At 40.3% G+C, this 15,372-nt stretch overlaps 1 protein-coding gene across 3 annotated transcripts in view; it reads right to left on the bottom strand.

Moving 5' to 3' along the window:
* SGCG (sarcoglycan gamma) overlaps positions 1-15,372 on the bottom strand; it is a 150,526-nt gene that overhangs the window by 2,261 nt on the left and 132,893 nt on the right. For all 3 annotated transcript variants that reach the window (XM_030813245.1, XM_030813246.1, XM_030813247.1), the window contains one exon: positions 2,115-2,238. In XM_030813245.1, the coding sequence (XP_030669105.1) occupies positions 2,115-2,238 (124 nt within the window). The remainder of the gene's footprint in view (positions 1-2,114; positions 2,239-15,372) is intronic.

Genomic DNA, 15,372 nt, shown 5'->3' on the forward strand with positions numbered 1-15,372 from the left:
TCAAACAGGTAATGAGGGAATTTGTTCTAGCACTGGGACTCAGGCTTCCTGACTTCCAGCCGAATCTTCTGCCCGCGGCACCACGTTTCACCTGTGGAGGCGGGTGGGGTGGGGGGGGGTCTGTGCATTGCCACAGCCACCGGGCTGGGGAGGAGCTTGGAAACCCATGTGCCCTTTCGTTGTACTAACAGCGTCCGTGGACATTTATCCCAGCACACTCACCTGGTGTATGAAGATGCACCTGACTACAATAACACAGGCACTCCCTGAGAATGACTGTATGATCCAAGAAGAATGTGTGTTCAGACTTCTGAGCTGAGGAGTCTGGGAGTGGCCAACCCTGAGATTCAGTCCACATCTGTGAAGGACATCGGAGCGCCTGGCCCATCCCTTGGAACACAGGCCATATGGGGGATCGAGGCCCTTTGTTTTGGGCTAAATGGAAGTTGTTGCTAAGGGAAAATGCTGTATAACCTGCATGCTTTTTACAAATGGGAGCAGTTTTCCAGTCCAGCTTGCTGCTACTGGACCACCCTGTCTGTTAAATCCTCAATAAACCCTATGTCCTGTTCCATGGCTCTGGGTCTCTTCTTCAGCCTTTTGGACATGGTGCCATCCCTATTGGATTCCACAGGGTCTGGCATGACAGCCAGGCAATGGTGGCACGAGTGAACACAACCCACGTCACTCACGGCACTCACTCTTGGTAAGACAGAGCTATGTACAAGACAATTCTTGCAGCACGGGCTTATTTTGAGCACATTCATACATATGAAAATATCTGGGGTTAGGCCAAGAAGATGAGATCAGTTGTTTGTACAAATCTATAAATATGGCATCATACAATTGGAATTGAGCTTATAAACCAAATCCTTGGTTTTCTTCTAGACCATTTAGGAACATCCCTAAAATGTCTGATTTTCTGGTTGACTGAAATCGAGATTTTTCCTTTTTTTTTTTCTAATGAACAGCGTTCTGATATCAGTATTGAGCAGTGTGTGCTCTAAGCCTCATTGTGACTTTGGCTTGTGTCAGTGAGGTTTTAGTAGCTCCTCCCCTGCTGTCTGCTGTTTCACTTTCCTTGGTTTTAGTTTTGATTTTAGTTATCTGCTGTCAACCTTCGTCTGGATAATATTAAATGGAAAATTCCAGAGATAAGTTATACATTTTAAACGGCACACCTTTCTGACTAGCGTGATGGAATCTCGAGCTGTCCAGGCCAGGACATGAATCATCCCTGTGTCCAGCATCTCCAGCTGTCTACGCTCCCAGCCTGTGAGTCACTGAGGAGCCGTCTCCACGGTGAGATCCACTGTTAAGTTATTGTGGTGCTTGTGTTCAAGTCACCGTTAATTTTACTTAATAATGGCTCCAAAGCACAAGAGCATTGATGCTAGCGTATTGTTATAATCACTTCATTTTATTGTGAGTTATTGTTCTTAATCTCTCACTGAGCCTTATTTATAAGTTAAACTTTAGTGTGGGTATGTATACACAGGAAAACAAATAGTGTGTACAGGGTTCTGTACTCTCTGTGGTTTTAGGCTTCCACTAGGGGTCTTGGAACATATCCCCTGTCAACAAAGGGGGACAACTGTATTTCTAGACTTGAAGTCCCAGGTTTTATCTTTATTGTAGTTGACTTTGAAAAAACACTCTTATTTTTCATCTTTCATTTTCATTTAAACTGGAAATGCAGCTTAAGCGCAGCACTCTGGGCAGTGAAAGGTGACAGCAGTTGTTGGTGGGTGACTCCTAGTGACAGCCATCCCAGAGAAGCTGGATCCCTAGGAAATGGCAAAATGGACATTCTCTGTACACTGTGAACGTCTGTAGTGTTTTTTCCAACTTGAAAATAACAAGTCAGTAAGTCACTTGATAGCATAAATGCCAGTTAAAGAAAGCTGTCTGGATCTAATACAGAATAATTTTAGACTTTCTTGGCCCTTCTTTCAATGCTAAATTGTCTTTCGCTTTCCTTGTACATTTGTTACTCTATGACCTTCATAATGTTTTCCTACAAACTACTAGAAATTTAATACTGATAGCTTTACAGACATGATACTCAGGAATATCATCAGGACATACAGTAGGAGGCCGATCTGTGAACTCACCATTCCATCACTACTATGAAAAAGAATATCCATTTGAGAAAGCGCCTCAATTTTCCCAGCGTGAGCTTGAATATGCACACCCCTTGGGGCATCCATGCTTAGACTCCGAGTGGGGGATTCTAATCTGAGATGAGGAAAAGAAGAAGAAGAAAAAAAAAGTATTAAAAAAAGCCACTCCAGCAATCCCTCAACTTAGCATGGGAAATATAACTAGTAAGATATATAAGTCTTCAAGTCATTCTCAAATGGTAACATATTGTGCATTATTCATTGGTAAATCCAGAAATAATGTGAAGTAAGAAATAAACTTTGTATCAATGAAAGCCTATGAGATTAGTATCCTCTAAAAGCCGATAAAAACATTAGGCAGTCCTAATCCCATGCAGCAGTTTCCGATGGCATAGTTAAGTACTCTGGCATACTATTTCAGAAGAAAATGCCGTTTATGAGTAACTATACAAAATTATTTTCGTTGTGTCGCCCAGGCTAGAGTGGAGTGGCTCTTCACAGTTGTGATTGTGGCACATTGCAAAATCAAACTCCTGGGCTCAAGAGATCCTTCTGCCTTGGCCTCTCAAGCAGCTGTGTGGCAGGCTTGTTTTTTAGTTAAAACACCAATTTATTTAGGAAAAAAAGAAAGATTTAAGGACAACACATGCATTTTCCACATGTTCATGAGACAGAATATAAGTTTGGTCTTTTTAAATTATTATTTAGAAAGATCACAGGGCAAATGGAAAGATTTCTTTTGGAAAAAATACTGAACTGATAGAACTGAAAGGAGGGAGGTTGGCCTCAGCTGGCTTTTGGTTTTGTAAAATTTATCCGACTCTCCTTGTGGTTAAGCCAAAAATAGAAAGAGAACGAAAAATGTAAGAGCCAGAGGAATTCTCTTACTTGCCTCTGCCTGGAAAAGGCTGTATTTCCACCAGATGGCACAATGTGATCATTTGAAACACTTTTCAGCTGCTCAGCCCCAAAGTTTGAAATGCTGATTTCAAGGAAATGCTTAAAGGGCAGTAGGAAGCAGAACAAACAGAAAAAGATAGGTAATTCGGAATTCGGAAGTCCTACTCACTGTAGGCAAGGGTTTCATGGGAGGAGAGGGGCAGGGAGCAGAGAGAAAGGGAAGTGGCTTAAGAGAGAAGTACCCCGATAATGAATCTGCACTTAAATTGACTGAACATTTATTTGACAGACTTTTTACATCTGATGAATTGCTCCCTTGAATTGGCAAGTTTTTTTTTTTTAATCTACCACTATTTGTTATATAAGACAAAGTTTCATTTTCTGAGCATGTGAGGTTTGACCTGCCACACATTTTGAAATCTGACCTTGAGTATGAGAAAACGCTTAGAGATATTTATGGAATTTATTGGTCAGTCAAGTTAGGCTGGGGAACACTTTGGTACAGCTCCATATGCGTGGTCTGGCTGCCTGCCCAGTTTGCTTTTCTTTCTTTTCTTTTTTTTTTGAGACGGACTCTTGCTCTGTCACCCAGGCTAGAGCACAATGGTGCGGTCTAGGCTCACTGCAACCACCACCCCCTGGCTTCAGGCAGTTCTCCTGCCTCAGCCTCCCAAGTACGTAGGATTACAGGTGCCCACCATTGTGTCTGGCTAATTTTTGTATTTTTGGTAGAGTCGGGATTTCACTATCTTGGCCAGGCTGGTCTCGAACTCCTGACCTCGTGATCCACCCGCCTCGGCCTCCCAAAGTGCTGGGATTACAGGCGTGAGCCACCATGCCTGGCCCCAGTTTGCTATTTTGACCTCGGATAATTGTCTACATTTTTCCTGCATGAAGGAAGGAAAGGAAGGAAGAACACAGAAGCACCTTTTAAGCCTGATCCATTTCAGGCAAACCATCTGTGACCTTGGAGATCCTTGTGAAAGTGAGTGTTTCCAAGATCAGTCATTAAATGACAATAAAATGACCTCAACTTGATCATTTACTAGTTTTTAACCATGTTATAATGTGACACTGCTAAGAAGAGCAAACTTCTTACCCTTTGCATTATTTCTAGACTTGGAGATGAGAAATTTCAGTTCAACCCAGATTGAGACACATTTTACCAAAAGGCTGAGATAAGATTGCTCTGAAGTATACATTTCCATTAACACATTGAACAGTACTCAGATACCAAATAACTTGTTTTCTGTCTTTGTTATATTTTAGTTTGCCAGTTAGATATCTAACTACCCTCTTTTCTGAATATGTAAATATATAAATATTTACTTATGACTTCAATGAAAAGTAAAAGAGTTTTGAACAGTGTCACAGAAATATATCCAAATGCTTATGTGTGTGTGTGTAATATTAAATATATATTATATATAAATATGTATCTTTCTATATTAAATATTTAGGTCCCATCACAGCAGTTTTCTTCTTAGGACATAAGACACTGGACATAAGACACTGACTTTGCTTTCAGAATTTCATTCACTCTCATTAGTTCAATTAAAGATGTATACAAAAGACTTGGAAGTTGACTTTGAGAGATCTCACAGTTGATTGGTGTATTAGTCAGGGTTTCCTAGAGGGACATAACTAGTAGGATATATATATGAAGGGGAGTTTATTAAGTATTAACTTACATGATCACAAGGTCCCACAGTAGGCCGTCTGCAAGCTTAAGGAGCAAAGAGAGCCAGTCCAAGTCCCAAAACTGAAGAACTTGGAGTCCAGTGTTCGAGGGCAGGAAGCGCTCAGCATGACAAAAGGATGTAGGCTGGGAGCCTTTTCACATTTTTCTGCCTGCATTATATTCGCTGGCCACTGATTAGATGGTGCCCACCCAGTTAAGGGTGGGTCTGCCTTCCCCAGCCCACTAACTCCAGGGATAATCTCCTTTGGCAACACCCTCACAGACACACCCAGGACCAATACTTTGTATCCTTTAATCCAATCAAGTTGACACTCAGTATTAACCATCACAAGTCCACCCCTTGAACCCATGCACATCTCCTGAGATCACACATAATCTTCAAATAAAGATAATAAGGTCATAATTACGCCTAATACAACTATCCTTCGTACAACTGGAAACACACCAATCCCCAACCCAAATACTATTACATAAAGTTAACAATACTTAAATGCTGATATGAAGTCAATAAATCTTATGTAAAATGATAGAGGAAAATAAAATAAAATAAAGTGTATACATGCACAAGTATGTTTTTAGAAAAAAAAAAAAGGAGAAAATACTCATGACAATTACAGTCCCCGTTTCTGAAGCTGGTCACGTGGTCATAGCTGGTATTGATGACTACCTTCTTGAACTACCCATTTTGTATTCCCTTTGCCTTCAGCAAGCACCTCAGCGGGTCATGGCTTTTTTCCTGGTGGAGTGAGCCAAACCTTCATTCCTGAGAGGTCTGGGCTGTCTGTAGTCCTGCCTGGATTGGGCTGTTGTAGTTTCCCACTGACCTTAATCACAGGGCATGGTAATACTGAGAGATGCCCTAATGGATCTCCTGTATTCCATGCATATTCTTCCTTACCTCTGTGGTGTAGTAGACTGATTTCATCTTTTTTTTTTTTTTGAGACGGAGTTTCACTCTGTTGCCCAGGCTGGAGTGCAGTGGCGTGATCTCGGCTCACTACAAGCTCTGCCTCCTGGGTTCACGCCATTCTCCTGCCTCAGCCTCCCGAGTAGCTGGGATTACAGGTGCCCACCACCATGCCCAGCTAATCTTAGTAGAGACAGGTTTCATCGTGTTAGCCAGGATGGTCTCACTCTCCTGACCTCATGATCCACCCCCCTTGGCCTCCCAAAGTGCTGGGATTACAGGTGTGAGCCACTGTGCCTGGCCAAGTGATTTCATCTTGATAGTCTGGGTCAATCACCCCAGCCAACACTGTAACTCTCTTCTGTTGACTTAAATGTAGGAGGAGCCCAAAGTGTCCAGGTGGCAACCTTAACTTTCAATTTAATGGAATTGTTGTTGTGTCTCCTGGTGGCAGTGTTTCTCCCTCTGGAACTAAGACTCTAGGCCAGCAGAACGTAATTTCGCAGAACAGGAAGCAAAAATTTGCTAGTGGATCACTGGGTGATGCGAGTGGTGCCACTTCCCTTCCACCCCTGATTCCTGGACCCATGAATCCTGGCTATGGAGAAACAGTACCAATTGGACGCTGATTCAGAGCATACATGGCCTTCTAGAGAACTCTGCCCGGCCCTGCAAAGTATTGTCACCTAGTTGGCATTGTAATTGTGACTTTAAAAGAACATTCCACCGTTCTATCAATCCAGCTGCTTCAGGATGATGGGGAACATGGTAAGACCAGTGAATTCCATGAGCATGAGCCCACTCACTGCCACACTTCTTTAGCCATAAAGGGAGTGTCTTGGTCAGAGGCAATGCTGTGTGGAATACCATGATGGTGGATAAGGCATTCCATGAGTCTACAGGTGGTGGTCTTGGCAGAAACATTGCATGCAGGATAGGCAAACCCATATCCAGACTAAGTGTCTATTCCAGTGAGGACAAACCTCTGCCCTTTCCATGATGGAAGAGATCCAATATAATCCAACTGCCACCAGGTAGCTGGCTGATCACCGCAAGGATGGTGCCATATCGAGGGCTCAGTGTTGGTCTCTGCTGCTGGCAAAGTGGGCTCTCAGCAGTGGCTGTGGCCAGAATAGCCTTGGTGAGTGGAAGTCCATGTTGCTGAGCCAATGTGTAACCTCCATCCCTGCCACCATGGCCACTTTTTTCATGGGACTATTGGACAATGACAGGGGTGGCTGGGGAAAGAGACTGAGTAGTGTCCTCAGAACGGGTCATCCTATCCACTTGATTATTAAACTCCTTCTCTGCTGAGGTCACCGGTTGGTGAGCACTCACATGGGATACAAATATCTTCACATTTTTTGACCACTCAGAGAGGTCCATCCACATATCTGTTCCCCAAATGTGTCACCAATTTTCCAATCATGCTTCTTCCAAGTCCCTGACCATTCAGCCAAACCATTGAATCAGTGTATAATTGCACATCTGGCCATTTCTCCTTCCATGCGAAGTGCACAACCAGATGCACTACTCAAAGTTCTGCCCACTGGGAAGATTTCCCTTCACTGCTGTCCTTCAGGGATGTCCTGGAAAGGGGCTGTAGTGCTGCAGCTGTCCACTTTTGGGTGGTGCCGGCACATCATACAGAACCATCTGTGAACCAGGCCCTAGTCTTCCCTTCCTATGTCAACCGATCATAGGGAACTCCCCATGAGACCACTGGTGCAGGCTGGGGAAGAGAAGGTAGGGTGGCAGGAGGGGAGACCACGGGCATTTGAACCACTTCCTCATGTAACTTACATGTGCCTTCAGGACCTGCTCGATCCTGATCACGTATATACCACATCCATTTCATGATGGAATGCTGCTGCGCACGACCCACTTTATGGCTAGATGGGTCAGAAAGCACCCAGTTCATGATAGGCAGTTCAGGTCACATGGTGACTTGATGACCCACAGTCAAACTTTCAGTTTCCACCAAAGCCCAGTAACAGGCCAAGAGTTGTCTCTCAAAAGGAGAGTAGTTATCTCCAGAAGATGGCAGGGCCTTGCTCCAAAATCCTGGAGGCCTCCACTATGATTCACCTATAAGGTCCTGCCAAAGGCTGCAAACAGCATCCCTATCTGCCACTGACACCTCAAGCACCATTGGATCTGCTGAGTCATATGGCCCAAGTGGCAGAGCAGCTTTCACAGCAGCCTGGACCTGTGGCATAGCCTTCTCATGTTCTGGACCCTGCTAAAAACTGGCAGCCTTTTGGGTCACTCGATAAATGGGCTGAAGTAACACACCCGAATGAGGAATGTGTTGCCTCCGAAATCCAAATAGGCCCACTAGGCATTGTGCCTTTCTTGGTTGCAGGTCGGGCCAAATGCAGCAACTTATCCTTCACCTTAGAAAGAGTATCTTGACAGGCCCCACACCACAGGACCCCTAAAAATTTTACTGAGGTAGAAGGTCCCTGAATTTTAGTTGGATTTATTTCCCATCCTCTGGCACACAAATGTCTCACCAATAAGTCCAGTGTGTTTGCCACTTCTTGCTCACTGGATCCAATCAGCATAATGTCATCAGCGTAATGGACCAGTGTGATATCTTGTGGGGGCGAAAAGCGATCAAGAACTCCACTCTTAATATTCTGTTCCTTTAGAACCACTCCTGGTACTAAAATCTGTATTAGTCAGGGTTCCCTAGAGGGACAGAACTAATAAGATATAGATCTTGTATATATATCTTATTAAGGATAGAACTAATAAGATATATATATATATATCTTTTATATATATATCTTATATATATATCTTTTATATATATATCTTATATATATATCTTTTATATATATATCTTATATATATATCTTTTATATATAAAAGATATATATATGATATATATATAACCTATAGCAGACATCATTTCATTTAAAAAATTTAGAAGCATTTCTCAAAGTCAGGAAGTAAACACAGACTAATACACCAGTCAACTGTGAGATCTCTCAAAGTTCAAAACTCTCTCTCTCTCTCTCTATATATATATATATATACTGTTCAAAACTCTCTCTATATCTATAGATATATAGATATATATAGATATATATAAAGGGGAGTTTTTTAAGTATTAACTTACACAATCACAAGGTCCCACAATAGGCCGTCTGCAAGCTGAGGAGCAAGGAGAGCCAGTCCAAGTCTCAAAACTGAAGAACTTGGAGTCTGATATTCCAGGGCAGGAAGCATCCAGCACAGAGAAAGACGTAGGCTGGGAGGCTAAGCCAGTCTCGCCTTTTCATGTTCTTCTGCCTGCTTTATATTCGCTGGCAGCTGATTAGATTGTGCCCACTGGGGTTAAGAGTGGGTCTGCCTTCCCCAGCCCACTGATTCAAATCTTAATCTCCTTTGGCAACACCCTCACAGACACACCCAGGATCAATACTTTGAATCCTTTAATCCAATCAAGTTGAGACTCGGTACTAACCATCACAATTGGTGTTACAAAACATACAATTAAGGTGACTTGATTGCTAAGGCAGGAGTATCATTTTTCCTATGGTATTGAGCTGCTACAAAGCAGGTGAGTTTTAAGTTGTGCTCCTTTTTAAATAAAAATAAATAGAAGTCAGTAATTTTCCAAAGTTTACCCCATATTCATTTTTAATTGAATTTATAGACTATGAACAGTCAAACATGTATGACCTTAATAGTTATTGCTCATGTAATATTAATGTCATTTTTTAAAAAAGAGAAGGCCGGGCTCAGTGGCTCACGCCTGTAATCCCAACACTTTGGGAAGCTGAGGCAGGTGGATCAACTAATGTCAGGAGTTTGAGACCAGCCTGGCCAATATGGTGAAACCCTGCCTCTACTAAAAATACAAAATGAGCCGGGCATGATGGTGGATGCTGTAATCCAGCTACCTGGAGGCTGAGCAGGAGAATTTCTTGAACCAGGAGCAGAGGCTGCAGTGAGCTAAGATCGTGCCACTGCACCCAACGTGGATGAACAGTGAAATCCAAAAAAAAAAAAGAGTTACTGAAAAATATGAACAATGCATCAATTTAAAGCTTTTTCAGGCTCTTATTAAGCCCAAATTTTACAAATAAGATGAGAGACCAGGAAGCATGAATATAAGTATGATAAGAAAACCTATTATTTTATTTTCAGGAAACAGTTCAGAGGATTATCAATGGCTGAAAGTGGCTGAAGAATGGGCAACTCACCTTACACACCATACAAAAATTCCCAATTTTCAAAAAGTTGAAATCTAAGAAATGTACTCAGCACTAAGACTAAACTGAACATGATTTTTATATTTCTTTAAAAATTTCCTAGTATTACCTAATACATGTTTTTGGAGCCATTTTTTTTTTCAAATGTCACATTTGGAAAAACAATTTAATATAAAAGAAAATCTCCATATTTATCAGTACGGTTTTAAAATATGTATAGATTTAGGGGGTACAAGTGTCATTTTGTTACATGAATATATTACATAGAGGCAAATTCTGGTCTTTCAGTGTAACCATTGCCCGAATGGCATGCACTATACCCATTAAGCGATTTCGCATCGCTCACCCCCTGATCCTCCCAGCCTGCTGTGGCTATCATTCCACATACTACGTCCATGTGTACACATCATTTAGTTTCCATCTATAAGTGAGAACATGTGGTACTTGCCTTTCTGAGTTATCTTATAGAAGTACAGTTATTGAAATGACATTAAAAATGAAAACTGGTGAACACTTCCATATTTAACAATATGTTTTTAAAATCTTACTTCATGGCTTCAAGTACAATTATTCTTAAAATTTAGTCCCTTTCTAGTTTTCAAAACACCAAAATCAACCGGATTTACTCCTCTGGAAAAGAATGTGAAAGGCTTTTTGAAGCTGGCGTTGAGCATCTTGTGGGTTTTTATAAATTGGCAGAGAGACTATGTTGAATTTCCACAGCTTTGTATTTAAAAGAGGAATTTTAGCTTATAGAAATTTGCCTTTGGTAGGTTCTTAGAAAGGATTCTATGAATATGACATTTGAATGAATCCAGATGCAATAAATTGTTATTCTTTCATTTGGAGGCACCTGGATTACTTGGAGCCAAAGAAGAAGCTAGAGTCTGCAGAGACACAGAAGGTGATTATGGGAGGGGATGGCACCAAAGGCATAGGTGGCAGATGCAACCTTGGAAACGATGAGGCTCACCTTCTTCTATAAGGTTGCAAAAAAGGAACGAAAACATGCACATTTAGAGCAAATTTGAGAATTGGGCAGGAGAAAAGTGGAAAGGAGTTGTCAGCTGACCTAAGTGATCTGTCCAGAAAGGGTCACAGTGGTGGGTTTGGAGGTCAGAGGAGAAAGAAAAATAATTTCAATGAAAAAAATCTATTTTCTAATTTGAGAAATTAGATAGAAAGATAACTAAAAATATGTTGAAAGTGACCTTGCATCATTTAGGAACTGCTGGGTTTTTGTACTCATCTTTAGTAATTTTATCCTGAATATACACATGAGGTGTTTGGGATCAGACGCTGATTCCTCATTGAACACCTCACTATAAGTAGCATATGTCAGCCTCACTTTGCCCTCATCTCTACCCCTAGGGCAACGTGCCGAGCACCAAGCAGGTTGTCCTGTAGGAGTAGTCAGACACCTTATAGGTGATGGCTGAAGAAAAGTGACTTTATCAAGGGGAAGGAGGCAGCTCGCTACCACCCCAGTGAAAAGGTCTCTTGATGGGGTCCATAGACTGCAAGTGAGAAACCTCTATCCTCTAGAGAATGAGGAAGACATACATATGAAGAACTATGGCTAGTAATTTTCCAAAATTGAAAAAGAACATGAGCTTCTGAAACTGAAGAACTGAAGAAGTTCACTGATACTCAAGTATAAACTAACACATACCAGACACTGTGGTGAAACTGCAGATGATCAACATTAACAAGAAAATCTTAAAATAATTCAGAATGAAAATCAGATGATCCCTAAAGAATCAAAAGTACACGAATGAGTAATATATTTTAAAATACTCGTGTAAAATTATTGTCAGCCTAGATAGAAATCTGGCTCAGCCTAACCAGCACTTGACTATAAAGGAAACTGGACATTTCAGACACAGGGAACAAATGTACAATCTATAGATGTTCACCAAAAAATGTACTTACAGAAATTAAAATAAGAAGAAAAGAATGTTTACAAGAAGAAGCGGTGGACATTTCAAAATGTGTTGGTAAAACTAAATAGATATGGCCTGAAAAAATAAAGCAGGGAGATGAATAAAAGCAATGCTGAAATAAAACCACAATGAAAGGGAAGTTTGGATAGAAGTGACTTTCTAAGTTTTTAAAAATATTACTTGGGAAGAAGCTGGTATTGATGTAGAGTTGGTTGACAAGTATTAATTTGTGTCTGTGCATATAAACAAATAAAAGACAATCATTGAAAGAATAAAAATAGAACTATTGGGGGAAATATGGGTGGAGAGGAGGAAAAGTTTATTAATCCAACAAAAAAAGAAAAAGGAGAAAAAATGAAAAGAAAAAGCATGGTAAATAAAACAAAATGATAGAAATGTGGCAAATAAACCAGTTACCATAATAAATATAAATGGGCTAAATTAACCCATTAAAAGAAAATCCCAAACCAAAAAATTTGAAACATAGAGAAACAACTGAAACATAATGCTGCAAACATATTGAAAATAAAATACTTGGAAAATGTAAATCAGTGCAAAAGAAAGTAGGACCAGGTATAGCAACTGTAATACCAGACAAAATAAGGGCAAAAGGGTAACATTACTTATGATTAAAAGGAAGAATTCAGGCTGGGCGCACTGGCTCATGCCTGTAATCCCAGTACTTTGGGAGGCCAAGGCGGGCAGATCATGAGATCAGGAGATCGAGACCATCCTGGCTAACACGGTGAAACCCCGTCTCTACCAAAAAATAGAAAAAATTGGCCAGGCATGGTGGTGGGTGCCTTGTAGTCCCAGCTACTCAGGAGGCTGAGGCAGGAGAATGGCGTTAACCTGGGAGGCAGAGCTCGCAGTGAGCCGAGATCGCGCCACTGCACTCCGGCCTGGGAGACAGAGTGAGACTCCGTCTCAAAAAAAAAAAAAAACAAAAAAAATTACCCGGGTGTGGTGGCTGGCGCCTGTAGTCCCAGCTACTTGGGAGGCTGAGGCAAGAGAATGGCATGAGCCCAGGAGGCAGAGCTTGCAGTGAGCTGAGATCGTGTCACTGCACTCCAGCCTGGGCGACAGAGTGAGACCTCATCTAAAAAAAAAAAAAAAAAAAGAGAAAAACAAGGCAAAAATACTATACTAAGTATATAGATGATGTTAACAATGTAATTTGCAAGATTGACCTGGTAGCCGCTTACATATAAACCTTGCATTAAAGCAAAAGATAACATACTTTTAGCATAAACATTTATGAATAATTATATGCCCATAATGAGTAACAAGGAAAAATTTCTAGCAAGGAAAGAACCAAAATGGACCTGAAGACATAGAAAACTTGAAAAGAGGAACTTCATTAAATACATTGAAGTGGAAGTGTAAATAATCCAACTTCCCCAAAATGTACTGGCTCTTTCATTTCATATATGAGTTTACACCAAACCTTTGATCGCTCTTACACACACTGTTTCAAAGAGAAAGGAGAGAAAATGGAACTTTCTTAATTTGATAATAGGTATTAATATTTACCAAAAACCTATTGCAGACATCATTTCATTTAAAAAATTTAGAAGCATTTCTCAAAGTTAGGAAGTAAACACAGATGTCCATCATTACTCTTTCTAGCCAACATTTGTCCCAGCCAAAGTAACGATACAGGGTTCTGAGAAGTACAATAATAAAAAGGATGACTCTTTTTTTGGCACTATCACCATCTTAACGGAAAAATCAGTTAAGTTCTACAATCAAAATATTAAAACTAAGCTGGGTATGGTGGTGTGCACCTGTAGTTCCAGCTACTTGGGAGGCTGAGGCAGAAGGATCATTTGAGGCAGAAGGATCATTTGAGCCCAGGAGTTCGAGGCCAGCCTGGACAATAACAAGACCCCATCTTCCTCTTTCTCTTTCTCTCTCTCTCTCGGCATATGTATGTATTTATATACATATATATGTATGTAAACTAATAACAATGATCAGTAAAGTTGCTGGCTTAAAAACTATCATGAAAAAATCAGTAATAATCACTTTGAAAATATAACAGAAAAAAGAACCCATTCTCAATAGAAACAAAAACTATAAACACCCTGGTAATGAATTCTAATAATTATGGGAGAAACCTAAATGGAGAATATCATAAAATATTAAAGGGCATAAAAAAGGCTGTGTGAATAGAGAGATATACCATATTTATGGACAAGAGACTTCATTATTATAAAGACATGAATTCAGTGTAATTCCAATAAGAAAAAACCAAGAGAGTTTTTCAAAAAACCTGAAAAACTGATTTTAAAATTTATATGAAAAACAGTCCAGGCATGGTAGTTCACACCTGCAATCCCAGCACTCTGGGAGGCCAAGGTGAGTGAATCACTTGAGGTCAGGAGTTTGAAACCAGCCTGGCCAACATGATGAAACTGCGTCTCTACAAAGATACAAAAATTAGCCAGACATGGTGGCATGCACCTGCAATTCCAGCTACTCAGGACGCTAAGGTGGGAGAATCACTTACACCCAGGAGGTGGAGGCTGCAGTGAGCTGAGATCATGCCATTGCACTCCAGCCTGGGTGACAGAGTGAGACTCTGTCTCAAAAAAAAAAAAAAAAATTACATGAAAAATAAATGTCTAAAAACAGCCAAGGCAACTCTGAAGAAGACATGGTGGGGACACTTGCCCTAGCAGGTACCAGATGCATTGTACAGCTATTAGGGAGATACTGGTTTAAGAAGAAAAAAGCCAGAACAACAGACAAGAATAGGGCACCCATTAAAAATAGCTTTATATATGACAAAAATAGCATTACAGATAAACAAGGAATAGATTGACTTTTGAGACGACTGGGTATTCCCAGTCAGAAAACAAAAGAAAATTATTTGCCTACTTCACATCCACATGAAAAATAACTTCTTGTCTGATTAAAGACCTGAATATAAAAACAAAAATGTTTTTGAAGGAACTCATTCCCTCCTTAGTGCCCAAGCAGTGGTTTCTAAAACACCCAAGTTCCTGAAAGTTAATTTTCATAGAATAGTACAAGGATAAGTTAACTTTCATACTGGCCAAATACCCTCCAGAGAAAGATCAGTGTCTATAAATTCATGATTAACAAGTGAAGCATTCACGATCTTCAGCAATCCACGTCTTGTTAGACTTGACCACCATATAGGTGTAGTGTTGACATTTATAGAGATCCGTATGTGGGTTTTTATTTTTATTTTCTCACTTCTATATGGAATGTTTTTGTACATAAAAACTTGTGTTTTGTTTTAATAATGAACTATGCAAAGATACTGTCTATATGTAGTTGTATTTACACAATAAATGCCTACATTTTAATAGTTAATGTATTTATGATATTCTTTATGATTTATGACAATGATGAGCCTTGAAATTCAAGTATTTCACTTGAATTTATGGAATCCATGCTTTTAAATACAGATATAGTTTGATACACTGATATTAACATTATTGCCCTATATTTCTTCTCCCATGCATCTGTACTGACTTCTAATATTGTCCTTTGAATTGAATCACCTTTCATTAGAACCTTGAAAAAAAACCATGCAGTT

Source organism: Nomascus leucogenys, chromosome 5 (assembly GCF_006542625.1).
Source record: "Nomascus leucogenys isolate Asia chromosome 5, Asia_NLE_v1, whole genome shotgun sequence".
Taxonomy (NCBI): Eukaryota; Metazoa; Chordata; class Mammalia; order Primates; family Hylobatidae; genus Nomascus; species Nomascus leucogenys.